The 22,790-nt window shown below is 43.9% G+C and overlaps 1 protein-coding gene across 3 annotated transcripts in view; it reads right to left on the reverse strand.

The window, feature by feature from the left end:
* Positions 1-9,967: 9,967 nt before the first annotated feature.
* The window catches only part of CIB2 (calcium and integrin binding family member 2), a 145,161-nt gene continuing 132,338 nt past the window's right edge, over positions 9,968-22,790 (reverse strand). For all 3 annotated transcript variants that reach the window (XM_054041035.1, XM_054041034.1, XM_054041036.1), the window contains one exon: positions 9,968-11,023. In XM_054041035.1, the coding sequence (XP_053897010.1) occupies positions 11,002-11,023 (22 nt within the window). In that variant the 3' untranslated portion in view covers positions 9,968-11,001. The remainder of the gene's footprint in view (positions 11,024-22,790) is intronic.

Genomic DNA, 22,790 nt, shown 5'->3' on the forward strand with positions numbered 1-22,790 from the left:
CATCACTCTCCCCTTTTCTATAACAGTCCATCCTGCCATGAAGACAAAGGGGAGTAGACTTCTCTACTGGATCTGCAGAAGACCATTTGCTTTTTTAGGGAAACAAAAGTTTGCAGAACATTTAAATGGAATCTATCAAAGGCATTTTTAATGCACCTATCTCTGTAACATCTAAGCACTGTTAAAGTAGCATGGATATATTGGTAAGGATTACTTCAACATTAGCATTAGCTTACTATCCACCCAGCCTCTCTTTCGGGGGTTATATCATATGTTTGCAGGGAAATGGCTCAGATGCTCTGATGGGTCTTTTCCATCACTCACTTTAATGATCCTATATAAATGCTTGCTAGGACATTAACCTATAGGAACTTAGCCAATCCTCTCCCTCAAAAGCCCACCACACTTACACTACTAGTATACAACTATTTGGAGTTTCTTGCTTTACATGAAAATAGTAATTGAGGGCCTAGTTCTGAAGTCCATACACAGGTAAAATGCCCACTGAGGTCAGTTGGAGCCTAAGGAAGGACACAGTGGCTTTGAGAAGGAAAAAGTTACAGCAAAAAGGGAGGACGCTTTAGCGGACATTTGAGGAATGCACAGGTCTGACTTGCACATGCTCACTACCTGCATAAATCAGGGATAGTTTTCCCACATGCCTATGCAGGAGCTCCCTCTGGATTGTAAGCACACATTAGGCATTGTGCATGGGCAGGGATGGTGTCCCTAGCCTCTGTTTGCCAGAAGCTGGGAATGGGTGACAGGGGATGGATCACTTGATGATTATCTGTTCTGTTCACTCCCTCTGAAGCACCTGGAATTGGCCACTGTCGGAAGACAGGATATTGACCTTTGGTCTGACCCCGTATGGCCATACTTATGTTTTATGTCTATGTCTTCTTATGTCTTATGCCCACTAAGACCTTTGAATCATTCACAGAGCATTTAACAAATCTGAGTCCTGGAGGAAAGGGGAGAATGGAGCATGGGTCCCTGATCTTGGTGTGGTGACTATGTCAATGACATAGTCTATGTCAATTGACATTTTCATCATACAAATCTAAGGGAAGACCATTTGTATGACTGACTGACTATGGTACAATCAAAAATTTTCAGTTCCTCCTTCTGCCCATGAACAATTTCAGTGATGAAATAATTAACCCTGAGAGGCCGAAATCAGATCACTCTGAAACTTGCAAATGAAATATTTTTAATGACAACTTACTTTTCAGTAATGAAAACTTCCTTAAAGTACAAGGGGGTTGAATCCATATCTATGTTTTTTAAATTTCAGAATCACAATTAATAAGGTGGTGATAAGGGATAGGAGAGGCTGCATTATATGTTCTTTTAATCTAGTGCATTTCTGAAATCTGCTTTTAACTTTTCACTCCACATGCCACACTATGGGATCCAGTACATACTCTCTCTAATTTCTCCTCTCTTCTTCTATTCCCAAATAGCACTTTCTTTTTTACATATCACAGGCACAAGACCACCACTCTGGCAATTGTGAAATCCAGATGGGGAATTACCAAATTGCACCTCATCTTTAAACTACGGGAGTAGAGAAGGTGCTTGGGGCGGCCAATACAAAGGGGCGGCACTCCGTCCATGATTGGGGCAGCGGGAATTCGGCGGCGGATCCCTCAGTCCGTCTCTTCCTCTTTGAACTGCTGCCGAAGTGCCGCCCAAGAATGGAGCAGCGCGATTGAGCTGCCGCCGAAGTGCCGCCCATCAGCTGTTTTTTTTCCCACTGCTTGGGGCGGCAGAAAACCTGGAGTGAGCCCTGTCTGTGGGTAATTGCCAGAGTCTGTTTATGTATGAAAGTAATTTTAAGGGTTTGTCAAAGGTGCCCAGAGCTTGGGTTGGGTGCTCTTATGTCTGGTTGCATGAACAGAAAAAATAGATTGTGCTTCCTGCTGTTCCAGGAAAGTAAAGCTCCACCTGTCTTCAATTCTCATTAACAGGTTCAACTAACCCCCATGGCTTTTGAAATTAATTCCAGCAGTTTAGAAGGAATATATTTCCAACAGTTTCCAGTCTGTCATTAATCCTTAACCACACATTACTCAATAACATTGGCCACTGTGACTCAGGAAGTGCAAGACCCAGGACTGTGAATGCTCCAGGCTCCTTGCACCCTCTCCCCAAGACCTGGCTCTATGCTTTTTCCATTGATACTGCTATATGGAAGGTGCAGCCTTCCAACCCTGCACCTGCATCCAACAGGGAGAGTCATCTTCAAAGACACGTTTCTCCTTCCATTGTATTGTTTTGTTCATGTCTAGAAGAGGCTTGTTTCCTTATTATCCCTTAGTAGGGAACAAGATTGTAAACATCAGCTGATGACATCAAAATTGATAACATCTATACATCATAAACAACAAGGAGTCTGGTGGCACCTTAAAGACTAACAGATTTATTTGGGCATAAGCTTTCGTGGGTAAAAACCTCACTTCTTCAGATGTATCATAATATATCAAGAGTCTAATAACCTCTCTTGTATGAGAAAATCCTCTATTAGCCAGCTGCCTCTCCCAACCCTCTTCTCTCTGAAAGTTAGCTCAGTAACAAATTCCCTCTGGCTGGGCATGGAGCTTCTATGAGCAGGCACTTTTTATTCATCTTGATGGAGAATTGTTTACTTGGAAACTATTCCAGACTTTTCCATTACTCTGGTGGGCCCAACGCTGCAGGGTGCTGAGCATCTTTTCCAAAGTGCTGAGCTCTTGTAGCGCCTACTAAAGTCTTTTTTGTTTTATTCCACTCCCCACATAGCAGCTGACATGCATTTTAGCACTTTTACTATTGTTTCCTCCCCTTTTTCTTTGTTCCCTGTCACCCTCTAGCTTTCTTTTCCTTACAGAGTAGAAACCACTGGATCTACTTCTAGCTGATAAGAGGGAGGAACTCACTAAGTATGTGAGTGTAGTAGAGAAGCTTAGAAGTAGTAGAAGTACAACACAATATGAATGCAGAATAGTGAGGATTGGGTCACCAGGAAGCGGCGTGGCAAGGAAGGGGTTCCCAGGAGGCGGTGTGATGAGGAAGGGGTTTCCAGGAGGTAGTGTGGTGAGGAAGAGGTTCCCAGGAGGCAGTGTGGAGGAAGGGGTTCCCAGGAGGTAGCGTGGTGAGGAAGAGGTTCCTAGGAGGCGGTGTGGAGGAAGAGGTTCCCAGGAGGTGGCGTGATGAGGAAGAGGTTCCTAGGAGGCGGTGTGGAGGAAGAGGTTCCCAGGAGGTGGCGTGATGAGGACGGAGTTCCCAGGAGGCAGCACGGAGGAAGGGGTTCCCAGGAGGCGGCATGGTGGGCAAGGAAGGGGTTCCCAGGAGGCGGCGTGGCGAGGAAGGGGTTCCCAGGAGGCGGCGTGGTGAGGAAGGGGCTCCCAGGGGCGGCGTGGCTAGGTAAGGAATGGTTCACAGGAGGTGGCATAGCCAGGAATAGGTTAATAGTGTGGCGAGGAATGGGTTCACAGGAGGCAGCATAACCAAGAATGGGTTAATAAATGAATGGGTTCACAGGACACAATAGCACCAGGGGATTGGATTTCAGCAAAACAAATATTGAGAAATTAAGATTGGGGCCCTGTCCAAAACCCACTGAGTCACTGGTAAGACTCTTTGGCTCTATCAGGAGTTGGACCAGAGCCCTTGGGAGTAAATATAATGGGAGGAATGAATAAAATCCATCTGTCTAGCAAAGGCTGCCAAATCCTAAAATGGACCATGAGTGCAGTGGAGGGTAATGTGCCCCTGCTCAAGCTTGTGGGGGGCAGGGCAGCTGTTCCAGGGTAGTTGTTCAGAATGGGGTCAGGCATAAGGATCATGGACATCCCGCCACAGGTTCTCTGCTAGTAGAGCACAGCTTTAAGTTCAGGACAGGTGTCTTTTGGAACCCTGCTAGGAGAGATTGCCCAAGAGACATGGTGCCTTGGCCCAAACCCTCCTTGCCCAGTACTGCTCACACTTTGGCCTGTCTTAAGTAGCTCCAGTTACTTTGTGTCCTCCCCTCCAGGTGGACGTTCCATCACTGGGAGCCTGCAGCCTGGAATCCACCATCAAGGCCAGCCAGAATGAAGGCACAACAGACTAATTTTCAAAAGGGGAAAGCAAAGGGATGCCTTCCAATGTCTGCTCCATAAGCCTGACTTCTGTTTCAAGAAAAATGACAGGATAATTATTCAAAGAAAAATGACCCACTCGACATCTGGAGAATAGTGGAACCGTAAGCAGCACTGCGTTTCTGCAGTGTAAATCTTCCCAGATGATATTGATCACTGTCTTTGATAGAACAATTAAATCAGTGGCCAAAATGAAAGCAGCAAATGTAATGGGTCCAACTGAGGCTGGCACTTGTGTTGGGGGAAGAGGGAGGAGCACTCAAAGGCAGGGTCACACTCCCTATACTCTGAAGGCAGGGATTGCTCCCACCTTGTCCCCCCTTCCCCATGGAGGAGACTTGGGGGAAGCAGGCTGCACCACCCTAAAGACAGTGTAGGCTATGTACAAGCCCCTGTGCACTGAGAAGCTTGTGTCTGAAATGCAGCTCCCTACCCGAATACAGCTCTGCAGCAGCCCCAGGATGTTTCAGTGCCTAACTGGCACAATTTGGCTCAGTGTGTTTTGACTTCAGTGATGCCTTTGTTACACTATCTCCCAAAAACTCACTCTCAGAACTAGTCCCAATTGGCTCAGATAGGAGTACAGTTACATGGATTAGTTACTGGTGGAGGACCAAAGACAAATTATGGGGAGGGGCTTAATGGGTAATACAGAGAGTGGGGCTGGTCCTGGTCCTGTCTAACATCTTCTTTCAGAAGATGGAGTTAGTGACACATTTGTATAATCTACAGAAGATACTAAAATGCACTCACTCAGGCTGGCTTTAAATTGGGCAGTCCCACTCTGTCCTTTATTGTCAGTGTTATGGTGGCTGGTGGTGTCTCCTTCACTGAAGAGTTATTATATATTATTTGTATTGCGGTAACACCTAGGAGTCCCAGTCATGGCCCAGAACTCATTGTGCTAGGCACTGTACAAATACAGAACAAAAGGATAGGCCCTGCCCCAAAGAGCTGATAATCATTTAATATTTGTGGTTCTGTTTTAGAGCAAACTCCTGTGACAGTGTTTGAAGCACTGTCACAACAGGCAGCTCTTATTTTCATAGACACATGATGGAAAAGCCCTAGTAGCCCATCTTCTGCCCTAGTGGGATTGTTCCCTGAAGTCCACTGTCCATTACATTATTGCATGTCCCAAATGATGGGGCTTCCATCACTTTGCTAGGAGACCATTTCTCAGTCTAACAGACGGCCCTGCTAGAAACACTCTCCCAATATTCAGCCTTAATTGAATCTGATTATTTAATAACCATAAAAAAAATTCCTACATCCTAAATGGTTGGACTGGCTTCTATGACAGAAATGGAATGAAAGTGCTAGATTGATAATAAGGAGTTCGGGATGGAGCAGATAGGCCCCACGCTGGCACTGAGAGCATTGAGGAGAGCTTATGGATTCAGTCAGCCCCATCCTGCTACACTGGCAACAAATGACTGGCATGGAGAGAGGAGTTAAAAGAAGGAGACCTAGTCCAGTTCAGGGCTGACCAGGAAGGAGAGCAGAGCTCTGCTTCTTCCTTGATGAGGGAAGCCTGGTTCCAGACAAGAGCCTGAGCCAACGTGCTACCTGAATGAGCCTCCCCATGGATGGGATGTGTAGGTCAAGGAAGACAGACTAAAAGGATTAACTGCACAGTGACAAGCCCTGGGTAGAAGGGCAGGGTCCTCTTGACCAATCCTCAGGTGACCCTGATTTTAAGTTCACTGTCATCCTTTCATTTTGGACTCTGCTACCCTGGAAGGGGTAGGATTCAAATGTGCCATAGCTGGAGGGGCAGCATCCAACAATGGGGACCTACAACTGGGTGCACAAGCCGGGAGGGAGCGGGGGGCAGGTTGCCTAGGCAACCTGATTACAGGGCTCAATCCTACCATCATTATTTTATTGTAGTCACAGACACCGCACACATAAATGATAGGTTCCTGCTCCAAATAAACTTACAAAGTAAATAACAAATTTACTATTGTCTTCCATGTGACTAATTTCATGAGTCATATGAGTAAAGATTGCACAATCAGGCCCTCAGTCTTTTCTGACAAAGAAAACAATTAAGATTTTTGAAACTCTTATAAAATCACAATTGGAAACAATCAACCACCGAAGTGGACATTTCAATTATGCAGAAATCCACCCACAATCTGCACACATCATAAAGGCGGCCAGTCTGGCCCAAAATATTTATATGCAAAAGCATACGCAGATGAAAGATAGGATTGCCTAGAATTTACAGTATGAGATTGGGAGGCCAGACGCTTGTGTTCTGTTTCTGGCAACCCCTGACTTGCTAAGTAGCTTTGGGCAACTCACTGTCTCCATTTACCCATACATAAAATGGGTATAACAAGCAGCTATTGATTTATGTTGAGGGGAATATCTGGATCTATTGACCAGATATTGACTGAGGAAAACATGAACACAGTGGGCCAGACTGATCCCAGGTGTATTCTGTGGCGCTCCTGAACTCACATAATGTTGGCTTGTCACTAGTCTCACAAACATGGGACATCTCGAGAAGTGGGTGGCAGCAGTGAATTTGCCAGGAGCTCCCTCCTCTGCTTCCTCTTCTTCCAGACTGTGGAAAGGCTAGGAGCTCTTTTAGAGATAAGAACCAAAGAAAGACAGGCACTTTATCCTGTAATACTGATACCCTTTAAATTCCAACCAGAGCAGTCTCCTCCTCTTCCCCACTGGAGGGAATTTGATAGTCACTTAGTGTTATTTATCTCTCTCCATGAATATTGCGCACACACACATAAGTGGAACCAGATTCAGAGAGGAAAAGCAGAACATTTGCTCAGCCTTGCTTCACTGTGCCCTTCCTTTCTGTCTCTATCATACATATTTTGAAGGGCATCACCAATAATCATAATCCTGTTATCTTTTAATGTCTTCCTTATCTCATCATCAAATTTCATTCCACTGTCTGTCCTGCAGTGAAGGTGCATAGTGCACTAACATTATAAGTCCTCTAATCCTTCTGTTATTTCAACCCAAATTGATTCATTATGGCTCTCTTGCGCTGACAAGTGCAATTCCTTCCACTATACATTTTCACTGACATACAAAACTACACCTCCGGCTTCCTTTCTCCTCTGTTATTCCAGGATATCAGGTGGCATTGAAATCTGAATTCATTCAGGTCTTTCACACTACTGCGACTCTTACTTTCTGCATAACATTATCTCACTTTTTAACTTATATTTCAAATATTTTACTTGGAATAGCTAGACTAGCCAGAATCTAGAAAAGCAAAAATATTGCATCAGGTTCTGGCCTACTCAGGGGACAGGTAATGTGATATGGACCCTTTCATCAAGATGACCCCAATTTGGAAAGCATTCCTGTTCAGTACAGGACTTATGCATGTTTAACTTTAAGTATGTGCTTAAGTCCCACTGAAATAAATTTTTTGCAGATGACACAAAATTATTAGGTCAGTGAAGACTGTGAGGCACTTCAGAGGGACTTAATGAAGTTGGTGAACAAGCAACACGAAGCAGATAAAATTCAATACACATCTAAAAGATTAATCTGAATTACTCCTTCACATTAGTAGGCTCTATATTAATTATAACAGTGCAGGACAAAGACATGTGGATCATTATAGACAGCTTAATTAAGACCTGTACTCAATGTGCAGCCGTGTTCAAAGGTAACCAAGATATTAGGATTTGTATAAAATATTATACAAATCAATGGTTTGCTTACACCTGGAATAATATGTTTTGTTTCAGTCACCATATCTTCAAAGGATATAGCAGAAATAAAAAGGGTTCAGAGATAGATGACAAAAATTATGAGAGGCTTACAAAGATTTGTGTATGAGGAAAGATTGAAAGACTCAGACTTTAGAGAGGAAATAAGTAAGAGGGGACATGATAAATATATACAAAATAATGAATGGTGCAGAGAAGAAAAAATGGGTGCTTGTACTTACCCTTTCTCATAATAAAAGAATCAGGGGACATCCAATGAGATTGAAAGTTAGCATATTTAAATTGGTAAAATTACACACACACACTTACTTATTGGCATAATTAACCTGTGGAATGCACTGCCACTAGATATCATTGTGGCCAAGAACTTAATAAGATTCAACAATGGATTATATATTTACAATAACTCCTCATTTAATGTCATCCCGGTTAACACAATCTTTCATTGTTACGTTGCTGATCTATTAGAGGACATGCTTGTTTAAAGTTGTGCAATGTTTGCTTATAATGTTGTTTGGCCGTGGGGCTTGGAACCAGGGTGGGCCGGCAGCCCCCCATCAGCTCCCCTTCATCCCCACCAGTGCCTCCTGCCCCGCTGGTGGCCCCACAGATCAGTAACTCCCCCATCCCTCCCCGTGCCTCCTGCCTGCAGCAATCAGCTGTTTCACAGCATTCAGGAGGCTGGGGTGGGGGGGTTGTGGGGAGGAGCGAGGACATGGCGCGCTTAGTGGGAGGGGGTGGAGCAGGGGCGGGAAGAAGCAGGTTGGAGGTGGAGTGGAGCGAGGCCTGGGGCAAAGCTGGAGGTTGAAAACCCCCTGGCACTTTGGAAAGAACAGCAAGAGGAGCAGTCAGATGATCCATCCTCTTTCACCCTCTGACTCCACCACCTCAACCAAGCTTCACAATCATCATTGCTGAGTACAGTAGGACGCTGTTTTTTTTTAAATTGTTTAAAAATTATACTGTATGTGTATATAATGGATCTGGTGAAAAAAAAATCCCTGGAACCTGACCCTCCCCTATTTACATTAATTCTTATGGGGAAATTGGATTTGCTTAATATCATTTCGCTTAAAGTCGTATTTTTTAAGGACATAACTACAACATTAAGCGAGGAGTTGCTGTATATGGATAATTGTATGATATAAATCCTCATATATTGGGGCATAACCTGACCTCTAAATGTCAGAGGGTTAGAAAATACTTCTATGGACACATTTTTCTATAAAATTGTCCAGTACGAGTTTTCTTGCACTTGCCTTCAAAGCACCTGGTACTGTCCAGTACCAAGAGGCAAGATACTAGACTAGGTGGATCACAGGTCTAATCAGATACAGCATTCCTATGTAACTCTCTGTGGTACTATATCTCTACTGAAACAACAATTTTCCTCTTTTAATGTAGTCTCATACAGGCCCTAGTGACATCATACATGTCAGAGGAATGTTTAAATAATGACCTGGTAGAAGAATTCTGTTCTGAGACAGGACAGGAGATGGTGTTATGATGCCATCCAGTGGTAGTGTGTCATCAATGCTTCTAGCATGCATAATGACCTGATGAGCCAGCCAACAGGAAGTAGGAGTATGAGCCTGGTTCCAGATGAGCGGAGCCACGTGTAGGATATAGGCCTGGAGTTCCAAGAGGTGTCAGAGAAGTCAGATGACTGCAGCATCGTACACCTGCTGACACAGAGGAAATTGTGACTATCAAGCAGCAGAAGAACATACAGCAGCAAATGTCTAAATAAAAGAAATAAGAAGAGGCAAAGCAGGACGGGAAGCACTGCAGCAGAGGATCATCTGCTTTCCTCAGGCCAGGCGCAGAGGTTGACGTCAGGTATATTAGTGTATATGTGAATTTATTCCAATGGAGTTACTCCAGATAGACACCACTATACCTGAAATCATGCGCCTAACTCACTTAAGTATTTTTGAACATTTTACCCTTGGGTTCCCCCTCTCTCCTTTAAGGAGCTCTTTAGGTCAATATGCAACAGAAATTTCAGACAGTCACATATTCCCTGAAAGATTTAAGATTACACTGATTGGAGGAAAATACTGACAGAAAAGGGAATTAATGTTCATATTATAGCTCAGGACAAAAATCCTCAAAGAATGATAAATCAGTAAGATGTTTTAATTGTAGGTGACTTTGATACAGAAGCCATGTAAATGACAGAGCCCTTCTATTGACTGTTAGAACAGTTATACAAGTATGATTGTCGTCATGCTCCAGTACCTAACCAATAGTGGAATTTAAAAAAGGAATGACAAAGCTGATTTTCAGGAGGGGTAGGAGAGAGAAATACAGAGCTGCATTCATGCATTTTATGAGAAAAATTGCATAGCTGGTTTTTAAAATGTCTTTTTTGTGTCCTTGGTACTGGTGCTGTGCTTCTTGGGGCTACAGATGACAGTATTCTTCTATCCAACATTATCAGCCCAAGACATGAGAAAAGGCAAGACTCCTTGAAGAACAAAGACACAATTTAAAGTTGGTCTTGGGAAGAAGTGAATCACTTATGCAGATGTCATACAAAATACTTCAAGTTTCATAAGGATATGATAATCCATAAAATATTGGTTGAGGGTTAAGCACCAGACCCAGCAACCTGACATTTTTCAGACTTAAATGGCAAACCCAGTATGTGGTTGTCTTCAACACCCTGAACTTGATCTTGACTGCAAATTTTAATCAAATTATTTCCATGCATGATCCCCAGCTGTGTAACAGAATGGTGGAGGCATCTCGTTATTTTAAGGCCAGTGCTTTCTTTCAATTAATAACCTCTGGGAAAATCACCATAGCTTATATCTGTCTTTCTTTTTTGCTTTGAAGAACAATATTAAATTTTCATAAATATAAAAACTACAGGGAAATACATTTAATAGTATTCTCTTGTTTAAAAAAACCCAGTCAACCATCCTTTTCCAGAATGCCATGTTGGACAACATTGAAGATAAAAACGTAGACATCCCAAAGGTCTTGTAGATCAGTGATGAGTCTTTCCCCCATGGGCCAGAATGATTCCAGTCCTTGTTGCCAAGTTCTAAGAAGCCATAATAAGAGGACAAAAGCCCCCAAAGTGCCTGAGATTCAGAGAGGCAGGACTGATGTCAAGTCATTTCTGATAACAGTGGCTCATACCAGCATCTTCAGATTCTTATGTGGAAGGTACTGCAAAGAAAAAAGAAATTAAGCGGTATCAACACTTGTCATTATACAAGGGATTTTCTCGAAGAGCCCATTTTAATGGAGAAAAGTGGGAAGGGATGGATCTGATCACTGGTCCACCATGCCCTTTATCCAAATATGGATGTTGCAGAAGAAGGTGAACTGTGCCAACCACACAGTGTTATATGTGAAAAGGAAATCCCTTCCTGACTCTGTGGTAATCAGTTTATACCATGAAGCATAAGGTTGGATTATACTTCTCTTAGAGTGCCTAACAACTAAAGGGATCAGGTACCAAAATGATGAATGGATGACAGGATTAAGAAGTGTCTGCCATGTTGAAAGTTTCTACTGGTTTGAGAAATATTCCCTATACTTAAAATAGGATGTTTTACTGGAAGTTCTAATATCTTCAATTGTTTTATAAATCACCCTCATAGAAAGATAGTGAGATGCAGTGCTGGCCACAAAACTATTCCACCCTTTTAAAAATCCAGATACAGTATTTGACTTGCCGACCTTCTGCAGCAGGGAGTTCCCTTTCCAGTTTCAATCAGTGTGTGACAGGAAGGTAATTCATGGCACAAAACAATAGTTTATCTAGAGATGGCCCTGGGGAAGGAAGCTGAGATTCAGGTATGAACTCTTCCAAAACTTGGACCTGTCTAGATACAGGGGGAGTTTGGTCTCTCAGAGATGGGCGCAAGTAGAAAGCTTAGCCTTGGTTATTGAGAGTTCAGTGCAGAAGGTTTTGAGATCTGCTGTTTCAGTTTGGATCTAACTCATTATTTATCAGATGAGGGGTGTCAATGTGCAAATTGCATGCATTTAATTGTAGTGGCTAATTTACTTCTTCAAAAAAGGACTTAAGCATGTGTTGAAATCCTATTTTGCTCAAACAGGTGCTAAAGTGCTTTGCTGAACTGGGGCCTTGGTCATTAATGACTGCCAGCATGGAGACCCAGAACACCGCAGTACGACACTATTTTTCTACCTGCTGGAAGGAGGAACTTCTAGGAAAAGCTGTGTCGGATGTTACATTGCCTTTCCTCTTTCTGCAGCTCAGTCAAGAAACAATGGGCCGGATTCATCCCAGGTACAATTTCACTAAGTCACTGGAGATATGGCAGGAAAGACTGTTACCTGGTCTCCTCTTTGCTTAGTGTTGTGTGTGTTTGGGGCTGGTGGGGATGTTCTGGCAGTTCTGCTGAATGTGGAGAAGTTTTTATTTGGGGCAATCTCAGGAGATCATTATTGGTTAAATCCCTTAGGTTGGGGTCTCAAAGTCCCAGCCCGCTGGCCATCTGTGGCCCGAGAACCTCCCCATTGTGGCCAATGGAGGAGAGACGCATGCAGCCATACTGCTCGCAATGTCTGCTGCAGGTGCTGCCCCCCACAACTCCCATTTGCTGTGGGAGAGGGACAGAGATACCATCACTAGTGGACGGGCAGAGTCAGCCATGGAGGCAGCATCATTAGTTGCTGGGCAGAGTCAGTCATGGAGGCAGCACCACTTTTTTCCACAATGAATATAAACAAGTCAAAATGCCGAACACACCTATCTGATGCACACCTTGCTGCAATCCTGAAGGTTTCAACTGCTCAGTCACTGAGGCCAAACATCACCAAACTGACAGAACTGAAGCTTTGCCAGGTGTCTGGCAAACACTAAAAACTCTCTGGCAGGCGAAGAATTGTATAACGTATGACAGTTTTATTATTTCTAAGAAATTCAAAATAAAAAATACAATATAAATGTTTTCTTTTCTGAACACCATCTTCAGTCACATTGTTGGCCCGCCGGGAGGATTTGAGGACTGGCACTGGCCCTAAGGTAAACTGAGTTTGAGACCCCTGCTTTAGGTGACTAATATTCAGCATTGGGTGGGGCTAGTATTGCCTACTGTGGCTAGCCTACAGGACCCCATGTTAACTTATTTGCCACTAAACATTACACAACTCCACAAAGCAAGAAGCTACCAGAGCTATTGACGATTAAACATATGGCACATAGAGGTATAGCCTAGTACATCACTGCCTCTAGCTTTCTGATGGCATAGCTAATAAAGAGGTTCGAGAGGTGCTCTGTCTTGTTCAAACCCTTGCCCTTCTTCAACAGGTGCAGAGGGCCACAGACTGTGTGGGTTCGGAGGGGGAGAAGGAAGGGACAAGATTTTGGGAGGCATCGATCCAAGCTCTGCAGGATCTCCTTGTACACTGCACTGCTCCTACTTCCCTGCCAATCATGCATGGGCCAGGGGAGGTGCAGGAACAGAACTGGTGGATTCACCACTACACTAGGAAGCTTCTGCAGCCTCAGGACAGTAGTAATAATATCGAGCTCTTATATAGCACTTTTTATCAGCAGATCTCAAAGCACTTTACAAAGGAGATCAGTATCATTATTCATATTTTACAGAGGGGGAAACTGAGGCACAGAGAAGTGACGTGGCATGCTTAAGACCCAGCAGGCCAGTGACACCCAGGTCTCCTGACTTTCAGTCCAGTGCTTTTATACACTAGGCTACACTGTTTACTAATGGCCATGAAATGGCCTGGGAAGAGATTCTTTCTCTCGGCCTCCAGAGAGAAACCCAACTACTCAATCTGTGTGTTAAATGTCAGGACTTGGGGCATAGTGATGCTATTCTGAGGAGGAAAAGTACTGCCCTTTAAAAAGATTTTCACCATGTTATCGTGGATGAACAACTCTGGAAGCCTGGCTTTACAGGGACACATTTATAGAGGGGGAATGGATAGAAAGCATCACAGAGCACAAGTTCAAACTCAAAACCTCAATGTACCATAAGAAAAAATTAGATGCATTTCCCAGTAGTAGTGTCATATTTTCCTTTCTTCTTGCAATAAGCTAAGTAAACACAGGATGGTAATATGTTCTTCAAGATACAATCAAAGCAGCTTCAGTTATGGAGTAACATAGCAGCAGCGATTTAGTCCAATAGTGTCACAACTATAATTTCTAGAGCCCCTTTCCAATGTATTGCAGTTGACCTCCAGAAGTTCTTCAAAACCACTAACCCAAGGCTCAGTCTACCAAGCTGTTCTTTAGAGATTTTAATTAAACAGACTTTTGGTTCCGGTTCTGGCTGTAAACTAGACTACAGAGCTATGCACATGAATGGATGACAAGGTCAGCTAGGTTAGAATGCTTCCCTGACGCTGGAAGATTTCATTAGTCTCTCAGCAAGGAACACTGCGATTTCTAACACTCTCTTGTGTTTATAAACTCAAATTCTGCTCTCAGATACACTCATGCAAATCTGGAAAAACTCTGCTGATTTCAGTAGTGTTGATCTGGATTTATACCAGTGAAACAGAGAAGAATTTATTCCAGAATACAGTATATACAGTAGAGTAACTGATTCATTCATAATTATGGTAATGTAGTGGGTGGAGGGTGGAGTTACAAACCAAGACCTATGGAATTCAGGGGTATCTTATATTCAAGCTCTGATTCAGACCAGAAATTTGCAAATGGCTTCAATCTTTGTGCTGAACTGAATCAAGACCCTAGTACTGGATTTGAATGTTGCCACCTGAATCTCTCTCAAACAGAAAGACAAGAAGAATGCAAACTCATTCTGGAGTTCATATGACATTGGCAGAATATAAGCAAGTTACTGAGACCTGAGGTTGATGGAGCCTTAGCATCATGCTCAAGTTCTGAAATGACATCTGGACTTCCATTCCCTGGGATGGTTAAGATCCAGGGCTGGACTCTGCGTTTGTACTTGCTAGTTATCTGTAGGACAAGTCCTGTCCTGTCAAGTCCTGTGGTTTTTTTTTTTTTTTGGGGGGGGGGGGGGGGGGGAAAGAGGGAATGTCCATATTCCCAGAAATATCTGTTCAGTGAGCCAAATTCAGTCCTGGAATAAGATAGATGGAACTGCACTGACCTCACGGGGGGAAGGCCTGCTAATACCAGTGCTTAATTTGGCTCAGTAGGTCCTCTGCGGCTTCAGAACATTTCACCTGAAAGGCCAGGTGAGACAGGTCTGTTTGTGTTTCTGTGAGGATTGCGTGATTGGGACCTCTGGATCTGTCATCAGCCCTATGTTTGAAGTGTATTGAGTGGTTAATCCCTGCTGGTAGCGAGGGTGTGGAGTTAAGTAGCAACGCTTAGTACAGAAGTCAGTTGCCAGCGAATTCAGCAGGTGAATAGAAGCAGTAAACAGGGGAATTTAGAGAGGGAATGTGAAAGGCTTTCTTTCTCGATGCAGTTCTACATTCAGTACTGTGATGGCAAGCAATGGAACACTGGTTGTGAAGATTCTGAAAACAAAGTGCTGGCTAGGTAAGTGATATAAGGGCGAAAGTTTTGATTTGGTGGAACATTACCCATAGAAGATGGACCAGAAGGGGCTGTGTAGTTTGGATGGCCTCCATTCAGAAGAAGAAGAACCAACCTTCTAGAGGACAGTCTGGGTAGAATATCTGCAAGGGCATTAGACTAACAACAAAACAGGAGGATGAAAAGTAGGAACAAATTAAACCTCATGTAGTAGAAAATCCTGATGTCAAGAACAAACTTATTCAACCACTGAAGAGAAGAAATTCTTTAAATTGCCTATATCCCAAAGCCAGAAGCCTGGGTAATAAACAAGAGGAATTGGAATTGCTCATTTATGAGCTTTAATTTGATCTAGTTGGTATTACTGAAACTGGGCGGGAAGAGTCATATGATTAGAATGTTACAATCAATGGTTATGACCGATTTAGGAAGCATTGAGTGGAATAAAGGGGACGGGAAGTGGTACTCATAAAAAATGGCATTACCTGTTTCCAAATCACTGACAACTCACAAACAAATGATCTTGTGCTTCATATAAAGAACAAGATTGGATACTAGTTGGTGTCTGCTACTGAGCACCAAATCACACTAGGGAACAGGATGACTGGCTCTTTAAGCACCTATCTAAAATGTGTAGGGAAAAAAAGTTGCATTATCATGGAGGACTTAAACCTGAATGGTCTATACTAACTAGAGGTTTCATGGTGCCAGTACAATTTCCCCACCCACCACCTGGAATATTATAGATGACCTTTTTTTTAATTCCAAAAGTGTTGCATCCAACATGGGGGAATTCAATATTAGACCTCTTGACAGATAAAGAGGAAGTGATCACAGAATTAAAAGTTAGTGCTTGCTTAGGTGAAAGTCATCATGACTTGATTGCATTAGTTATGTGCAAACAGAATAAATCCCCAACCAGTAACATATATACTTGGTGCTTTAAAACAGTGTCTCTCAATCTTTCCAGACTACTGTATCCCTTTCAGGAGTCTGATTTGTCTCACTTTCACCGCACTTAAAAGCTACTTGCTTACAAAATCAGACATAAAAATACAAAAGTGTCACCACACACTATTACTGAAAAATTGCTTACTTTCTCATTTTTACCATATTATTATAAAATAAATCAATTGATATATCAATATTGTACTTACATTTCAGTACATAGATCAGTATAAACAAGTAATTGTATGACATTTTAATTTACGCGTACCCCTGGTTGCTTTAAAAGGGCAAATTTCACAAAGCTGAAAATAATTATGAGCCAAATCAAATGGGAGAAAGAATTTAAACAGAAAAATATGAATGATAATTGAGAGCTGTTTAAGAACATTCTACTAGATACTCAAAAAGCCACAATTCCAGAATTGGGAAAGAAGGCCATAATAATTAAAAAAAAGAGGCTGGCTTAGAGGCAGTGAAAGCAAAAATAAAAATTAAAAACAATATGACAAATGAAAAAAGAGGAAATTGATAGCAATGAATATGAATTATAAGCTAGAAACTGTAGAAAACCAATAAGAGATGCAAAAGGACACATGGAGAATCTATTGCCAACAGAGTTAAGGACAGTCAGAAGGAAATTTTCAGTGTATCAGGAAAAAAAGGAACCCTAACAATGGTATTGGTCCATTATTGGCTGGAACTAGTAGAACTGACAATTGTAATGCAGAAAAGGCAGAAATGTTCAATAAATATTTCTATTCTGACTAGAATATTTGGGAAAAAGCCGGATAATATATTCATATCAATTGAAGATGAAATATTTTCCACTCCAACAGTAGCTAGGGAAATGCTAGACAGTAACTACTAAAGTTAGACATTTTCAAATCAGCAGGTCCAGTTAACCTGCATCCAAGAGTTTTTAAAAGAGCTGGCTCAGGAGCAACCTGGACCACTAATATTGATTTTTAATTACTCTTAAAACTGGGGAAGTTCCAGCGGATTGGAAGAAAGTTAATGTTGTGACAAATAGCTTAAAAGGGTAACCAAGGTGACTTGAATTACTATAGATCTATTGGACTACATCGATCCCAAGTAAAAGAATTGAATGGCCGATATGGGACTCAATTAATAAAGAATGAAAGGAGGAGAATATAATGAATGCCAATCAACATGGGTTTATGGAAAATAGATCATGTCAAACTAGCTTGATATCATATTTGATAAGATTACAACCTTGCTTGATAAAGGTAACAATGTTGACCGAAGTTGGTCCAATAAATGATACCACATCCACCATGTCTGTCTAGATGCTTCTGGTAAGGCATTTGACTTGGTGCCACTGAAGCTAAACAAATTCAGACTAGAAGTAAAGAGCAGATTTTTAACAGTTAGGGTAATGAACCACTGGGACAATTTATCAAGGGCTATGGTGGATTCCAGAATTTTTAAAATCAAGTTTGTATATTTTCCTAAAAGATATGCTCTAGCTCAATCACAGCTATTGGATTTGAAGCAGGAATTAATTCAAGGAAGCCCTATGGGTGTTATGCAGCAGCTCTGACTAGATGATCAAAATGGTCTCTTCTGGCCTTAAAAATCTAAATCTATGGCACAGGCAGATATGGTGCACCACAATCTGGACCCTTAGCCTGGAGACTGTAAAATACAGATTGCATTTGTCAAAGAGCTTCCAAATTATTGGGTTTTGAAAAAAGGGGTGTTAAACCAGTTTCAGTTAAAACTCTAGGGCTAGCGTGTCTAGTAACTTCCCTAACCCCAATCCCCCTTAGCACTCTAAAATCCAGGTGCCCAGAACCTGCAGCTTCCATGAACACAGAAAACCCATCTATTGCTTGTGAAAGCATTTTTGTTAGGGCTGGTCAAAAATTTTCCATCACAACTGTTTTTGATGGAAAACAGGGTTTTGAGTAAACTAAATTTTGCACAGAAAGCATCTGGTTTCCAGGGAGAAAACTCAACTTTTGTCACAAAAAAAAAAAGGTTTTAATTTTAGAGTTTTTGGGTTTTTTTAAACGACAATAATGTTTCCGCCCCCATTTTTTCAAACTTTTCTGCAATAGCCCTCCTGCTCCCCCAGGTCCCTGACCAGCTTTAGTCTTACATCTTAAGATCTGAAAAATCTGCATTGTAGGACAGATTCTGTGAGATGCTAAGTGCCTCTTGTGAGCCCTCAACCTCACACAGGATTGGGCCCAAGGTGCAGACTGTTCTGCTTCCAATGGATGAAGGCAGATGATGAAGGTTCAGAGATGGTACATCTCCCATCAGCATATATACTTTTTATCCTCTCTATTGTTTCCCTGTCTGGTTTTGGCAGCTCTGGTGTGTTGCTAATATCATGTTTTTCTCAAGACCCGTTTCAAATTGCTACGCTGTGTATCATCCTCAGGCCTTAAAATAAGTTTAAGCTTCCATGATGATTTATAAAACAATTTCCTGTGGAAAACGTAACCAGTCTTGTAGAACAGAACACTTATCTAGTGCCGGTTCAGAGTGCTAATGCTTCCATTAAGCTACAAGCAGGCTCTTAATGATAACATTTTTGAGTGAAATAAACCCAGTGGGATCAAATTTTCTGAACTAGCAACTGTCACTATCATTTACAACTTATTCAGCTTCTGGGATAGTAGCCAAGAATGCATATTTCCTCTGCCCTGGTCAGTGATTATAGTTGAGTTTTCTCAAAGTATTAAAAAAAAAAATCATTTCCTCAACACAGGAGTGCAAATCAGGCAATACACTTTACTGCATCTTCATTTCCTTGACAGCAATACAAAGCTTGGCAGACTGTCTCTAGGAGATTAAACCCACACAGTGTAATTAAATAAAGGTTTGCAAAGGGAGAAATGAGAGAGAAAAAGTTCACTCATAGCATAGTTGACTTTCAGCCGGTATCAGAACAAATGCTGGGTTCTTGTGCCAAAGATAATGACTGTACTACATGTACAAGTGCATAGCAGTGTAGCATGGCTTAAAAAAAATCCATGGTTGGTTGTACATGCAAGAGCAAATATTTAAAAACACCCTCCTGTATCTGAATATAAAACTGGCCTTCACCGTTTTCCCAACAGGCAGCGTGGGGATGATATAACCATCACCTGTTTAATTATGCAATTGGCTTCATTTTAATGATAATGATGCTTTGTACTTAGCACCTTTCACACAAGGTTCTCAAAGTGTTTCACAAGTGGGGTCCCAATTTTGCAGAACAAGAAAGTGAGACAGAAATTATGAGACTTACCACAGGCCACACAATGAACCAGTGGAAGTGTCAGGAACAGAACCCAGGAGTCTTGACTCTAATGACCTGAAGGATTTGCTTTCTTGGAGGGGGAGGGAGGTGAGAGATAGGAGGAGGGATCCTTTGTCACTGATACTAGATCAGTAGATGAAACCAGTATAACCAGCATATTCAAAAGGGATCAGACATTAAGTGCCAAACTTGAAATACTTTGGGCTAGATATTCAGAGATGTTGAATGCCTATAGACTCAGTAGAAGTCACTGAAAACTGCAGGCACTTAGGATCTCTGAACACCAGATTCAAGAAGACCACAATTTTCAGAAGTGGCTGTGGATTTTGGATGCCTCAGTTATTGAGATCCTTTGGGCCTAATTTTCAGAGATGCTGACCACCCAAAACTACAGCGGAAGTCAATGGGTGCTCAGGCATTTCTAAAAACAAGGGCTAATGTGTGTCTCAAATTGGGTATCAGAAAATGGAGGCACACAAAATCAGTGGTATCTTTGAAAATATGGCTGTATCTGTACATGGTTGGGTAGGTATTTCCTCCATAGATCTGGAGACCTTCACAGGAGCATTTTTATAAAGAGAAAAAATGTTTTACTACCACACTCCAATATTATGAAGATAGTTGCCACTTACAGGACCATTACGTCCTGTGGCACTGATTAGGCAAGAGAACCAGAGGCCATAAATGGAGTTTGAGATAAATTCAGTCTAGACACAGGAAATATTGTTCCATTCAGTGAGCAGTAAATATTTGGAATGGTCAATCAAGATTGTTACACCAGAAATAATGGAGATCAATGAATAAGCAAACATTTAATGTTGGGGAAAATCAAAGGCAATGCTTCTTAGGGCAAATGGCGGTCTTTCCTGTGTGTTAGCCCACACAGAGAAATGCCTCGCTGTCGTAGGTGTATTGTTACCTAAGGGATTAGTCAGAGTAATTTTTACATGGATTTAGGGTTTGGACTGTAACTTGATAATCTAGGGTTACCATATTTCAGCAAGTAAAAAAGAGGACGGGAGGAGCCCCACCCCCGTCCTGCCCTAGCCCCACCCCTGCCCCTCCCACTTCCCACCCACCCCCAGAACACCCAACTCTCCCCCTGCTCCTTGTCCCCTGACTGCCCCCTCCTGGGACCCCTGCCCCAACTGCCCCCCAGGACTCCACCCCCTACCTAAGCCTCCCTGCCTCTTGTCCCCTGACTGCCCCCTCCTGAGACCCTCCCCCCATCCTAACTGGCCCCCTAGGATCCTACCCCCTACCTGTACCCTGACTGCCCCAACCCTTATCCACACCCCCACCCCCAGACAGACCCCTGGGACTCCCACGCCCCATCCAACCACTCCCCACCCCCTGACAGCCCCCCCCAGAACTCCCGACCTATCTAAACCCCTCTGCTCCCTGTCCCCTGACTGCTCCAATCCCTCTCCCCACTCCTGCCCCATGACAGCCCCCCCCCCGAACTCCCAACCCCCCCGCTCCTTGTCCTCTGACTGCCCCCTCCTGGGACCCCTGCTCCTAACTGCCCTCCAGAACCCCACCCCCTACCTAAGCCTCCCTGTTCCTTGTCCCCTAACTGCCCCCTCCGAAGACCCCCCCCACCCTAACTGCCCCCCAGGACCCTATCCCCTACCTGTATCCTGACTGCCCAAAACCTTATCCATGCCTTCCCCAGAACCCCCCCCCCCCCCGAATTCCCGCCCCCGTCTCTTGACTGCCCCCTCCAAAACCTTCCTGCCCTTTCTCCGACCTCCTGGCCCCCTTGTTGTTGGCCTTCACCTAACGTCTCTGTGAACTTGCTCAGGAATGGCCTGAGCCGTTCGTCCAGGCACGCTGGGCAGCAGTGGAGGAGCTCCAGACTGCTGGAGGCGATCTGCGAATGCAGGGAGGGAGGGAGTGATCTCTGCTGCAGGGGAGGCAGAGGAGGGGCTCTCTCTGGCTGTCGGAGCCCCATGTAAGTGGCACCATCCGGCCGGCTGCCCTGTTAGCCGCGCACGCTCTGCATGGGTTGGGGGGGTGGGTAGTCCGGACATTTACAAATTCCCCCCGAGCACTATTTTTAGCTCAAAAAGCCGGACATGTCCGGGGGAATCCGGACGAATGGTAACCCTAGATAATCCAGTCCGAGTAATGGGCCGCACATAGTTGAGCTGCCTGTCACAGGATGACTGGCCCCTTTAAGAAGGAGCAGGGCCAATGCACCTATGACTGTTCAGCTGATCCCAGTTAGGTTTAAAAGAGTGTATCTGGGCCTAGTGAGGCCCGGTGAGTGAGAGCCAGGGAGCTGCAAGAATCAGGAGCAATAGGCAGGCTGGCAGAATCCCCTGGACGGGAGGCAAGACTCCAGGTGTGGCAGTGGGGTCTCTGTGAGCTGGGGAGAAGACCAGCTTGTTAAATGTGATGGAAACTGTGGGCAGACAATTGGCCTCTGGAACTGAGGGGAGATTGAAGCCTCTGCACACTGACTGATACCCCACCCAGTTTGGGTGACCAGGCAAGGTGGAGGAGGCGATAAAACTGTTGGTAAGGGCACAGTGGCAGCAGAAACAGAAACAGCCCCAGCCCAGGCTCCTTCAGTTAATGGAGAGCCTCCAGAAACAGCAGGAGGCACATTTGCCATTCAACAGCAGTGGCAAGAGGCTCATTTCTAGCAAGAAGAATGGTTACAGAAGTGGCTGGCCCAAGAGACTCTGGGGAATTTAGTTGGTATTAGAGAGGATAGTTTAGGGTTGCCAACTGTCTAATCGCACAAAACCGAACACCTTAGCCCTGACCCTTCTCCGAGGCCATGCCCCCTTTCCTGAGGCCCTGCCCGCCGCTCACTACATTTCCCCTCCCTTGTTGGCTCGCTCTCCCACATCCTCACTCACTTTCACTGGGCTGGGGTGGGGGTTGGAGTGTGGGAGGGGTGAGGGTGAGGGCTCTAACTGGGGGTGTGGGCTCTGGGGTGGGGCCAGAAATGAGGGGTTCAAGTTGTGGGAGGGGGCTCCAGGCTGGGGAACGGGGTTGGGGAGCAGGTGGGGAGAGGGCTCCATCTGGGGGTACAAGCTCTGGGGTAGGGCTGGGGATGTGGGGTTTCGGGTCCAGGAGGGGGCTCTGGGTTTGGGGGGGCTCAGGGCTGGGACAGGGGGTTGGGGCACGGGCTTACCTCTGGTGGCTCTCGGTCAGTGGCGCAGCACGGAGCCAGGACAGGTAGGGACTAGTCTTAGCTCTGCAGCACTGCCAACCGGACTTTT

Source organism: Malaclemys terrapin, chromosome 10 (assembly GCF_027887155.1).
Source record: "Malaclemys terrapin pileata isolate rMalTer1 chromosome 10, rMalTer1.hap1, whole genome shotgun sequence".
In the NCBI taxonomy this organism is placed as follows: domain Eukaryota; kingdom Metazoa; phylum Chordata; order Testudines; family Emydidae; genus Malaclemys; species Malaclemys terrapin.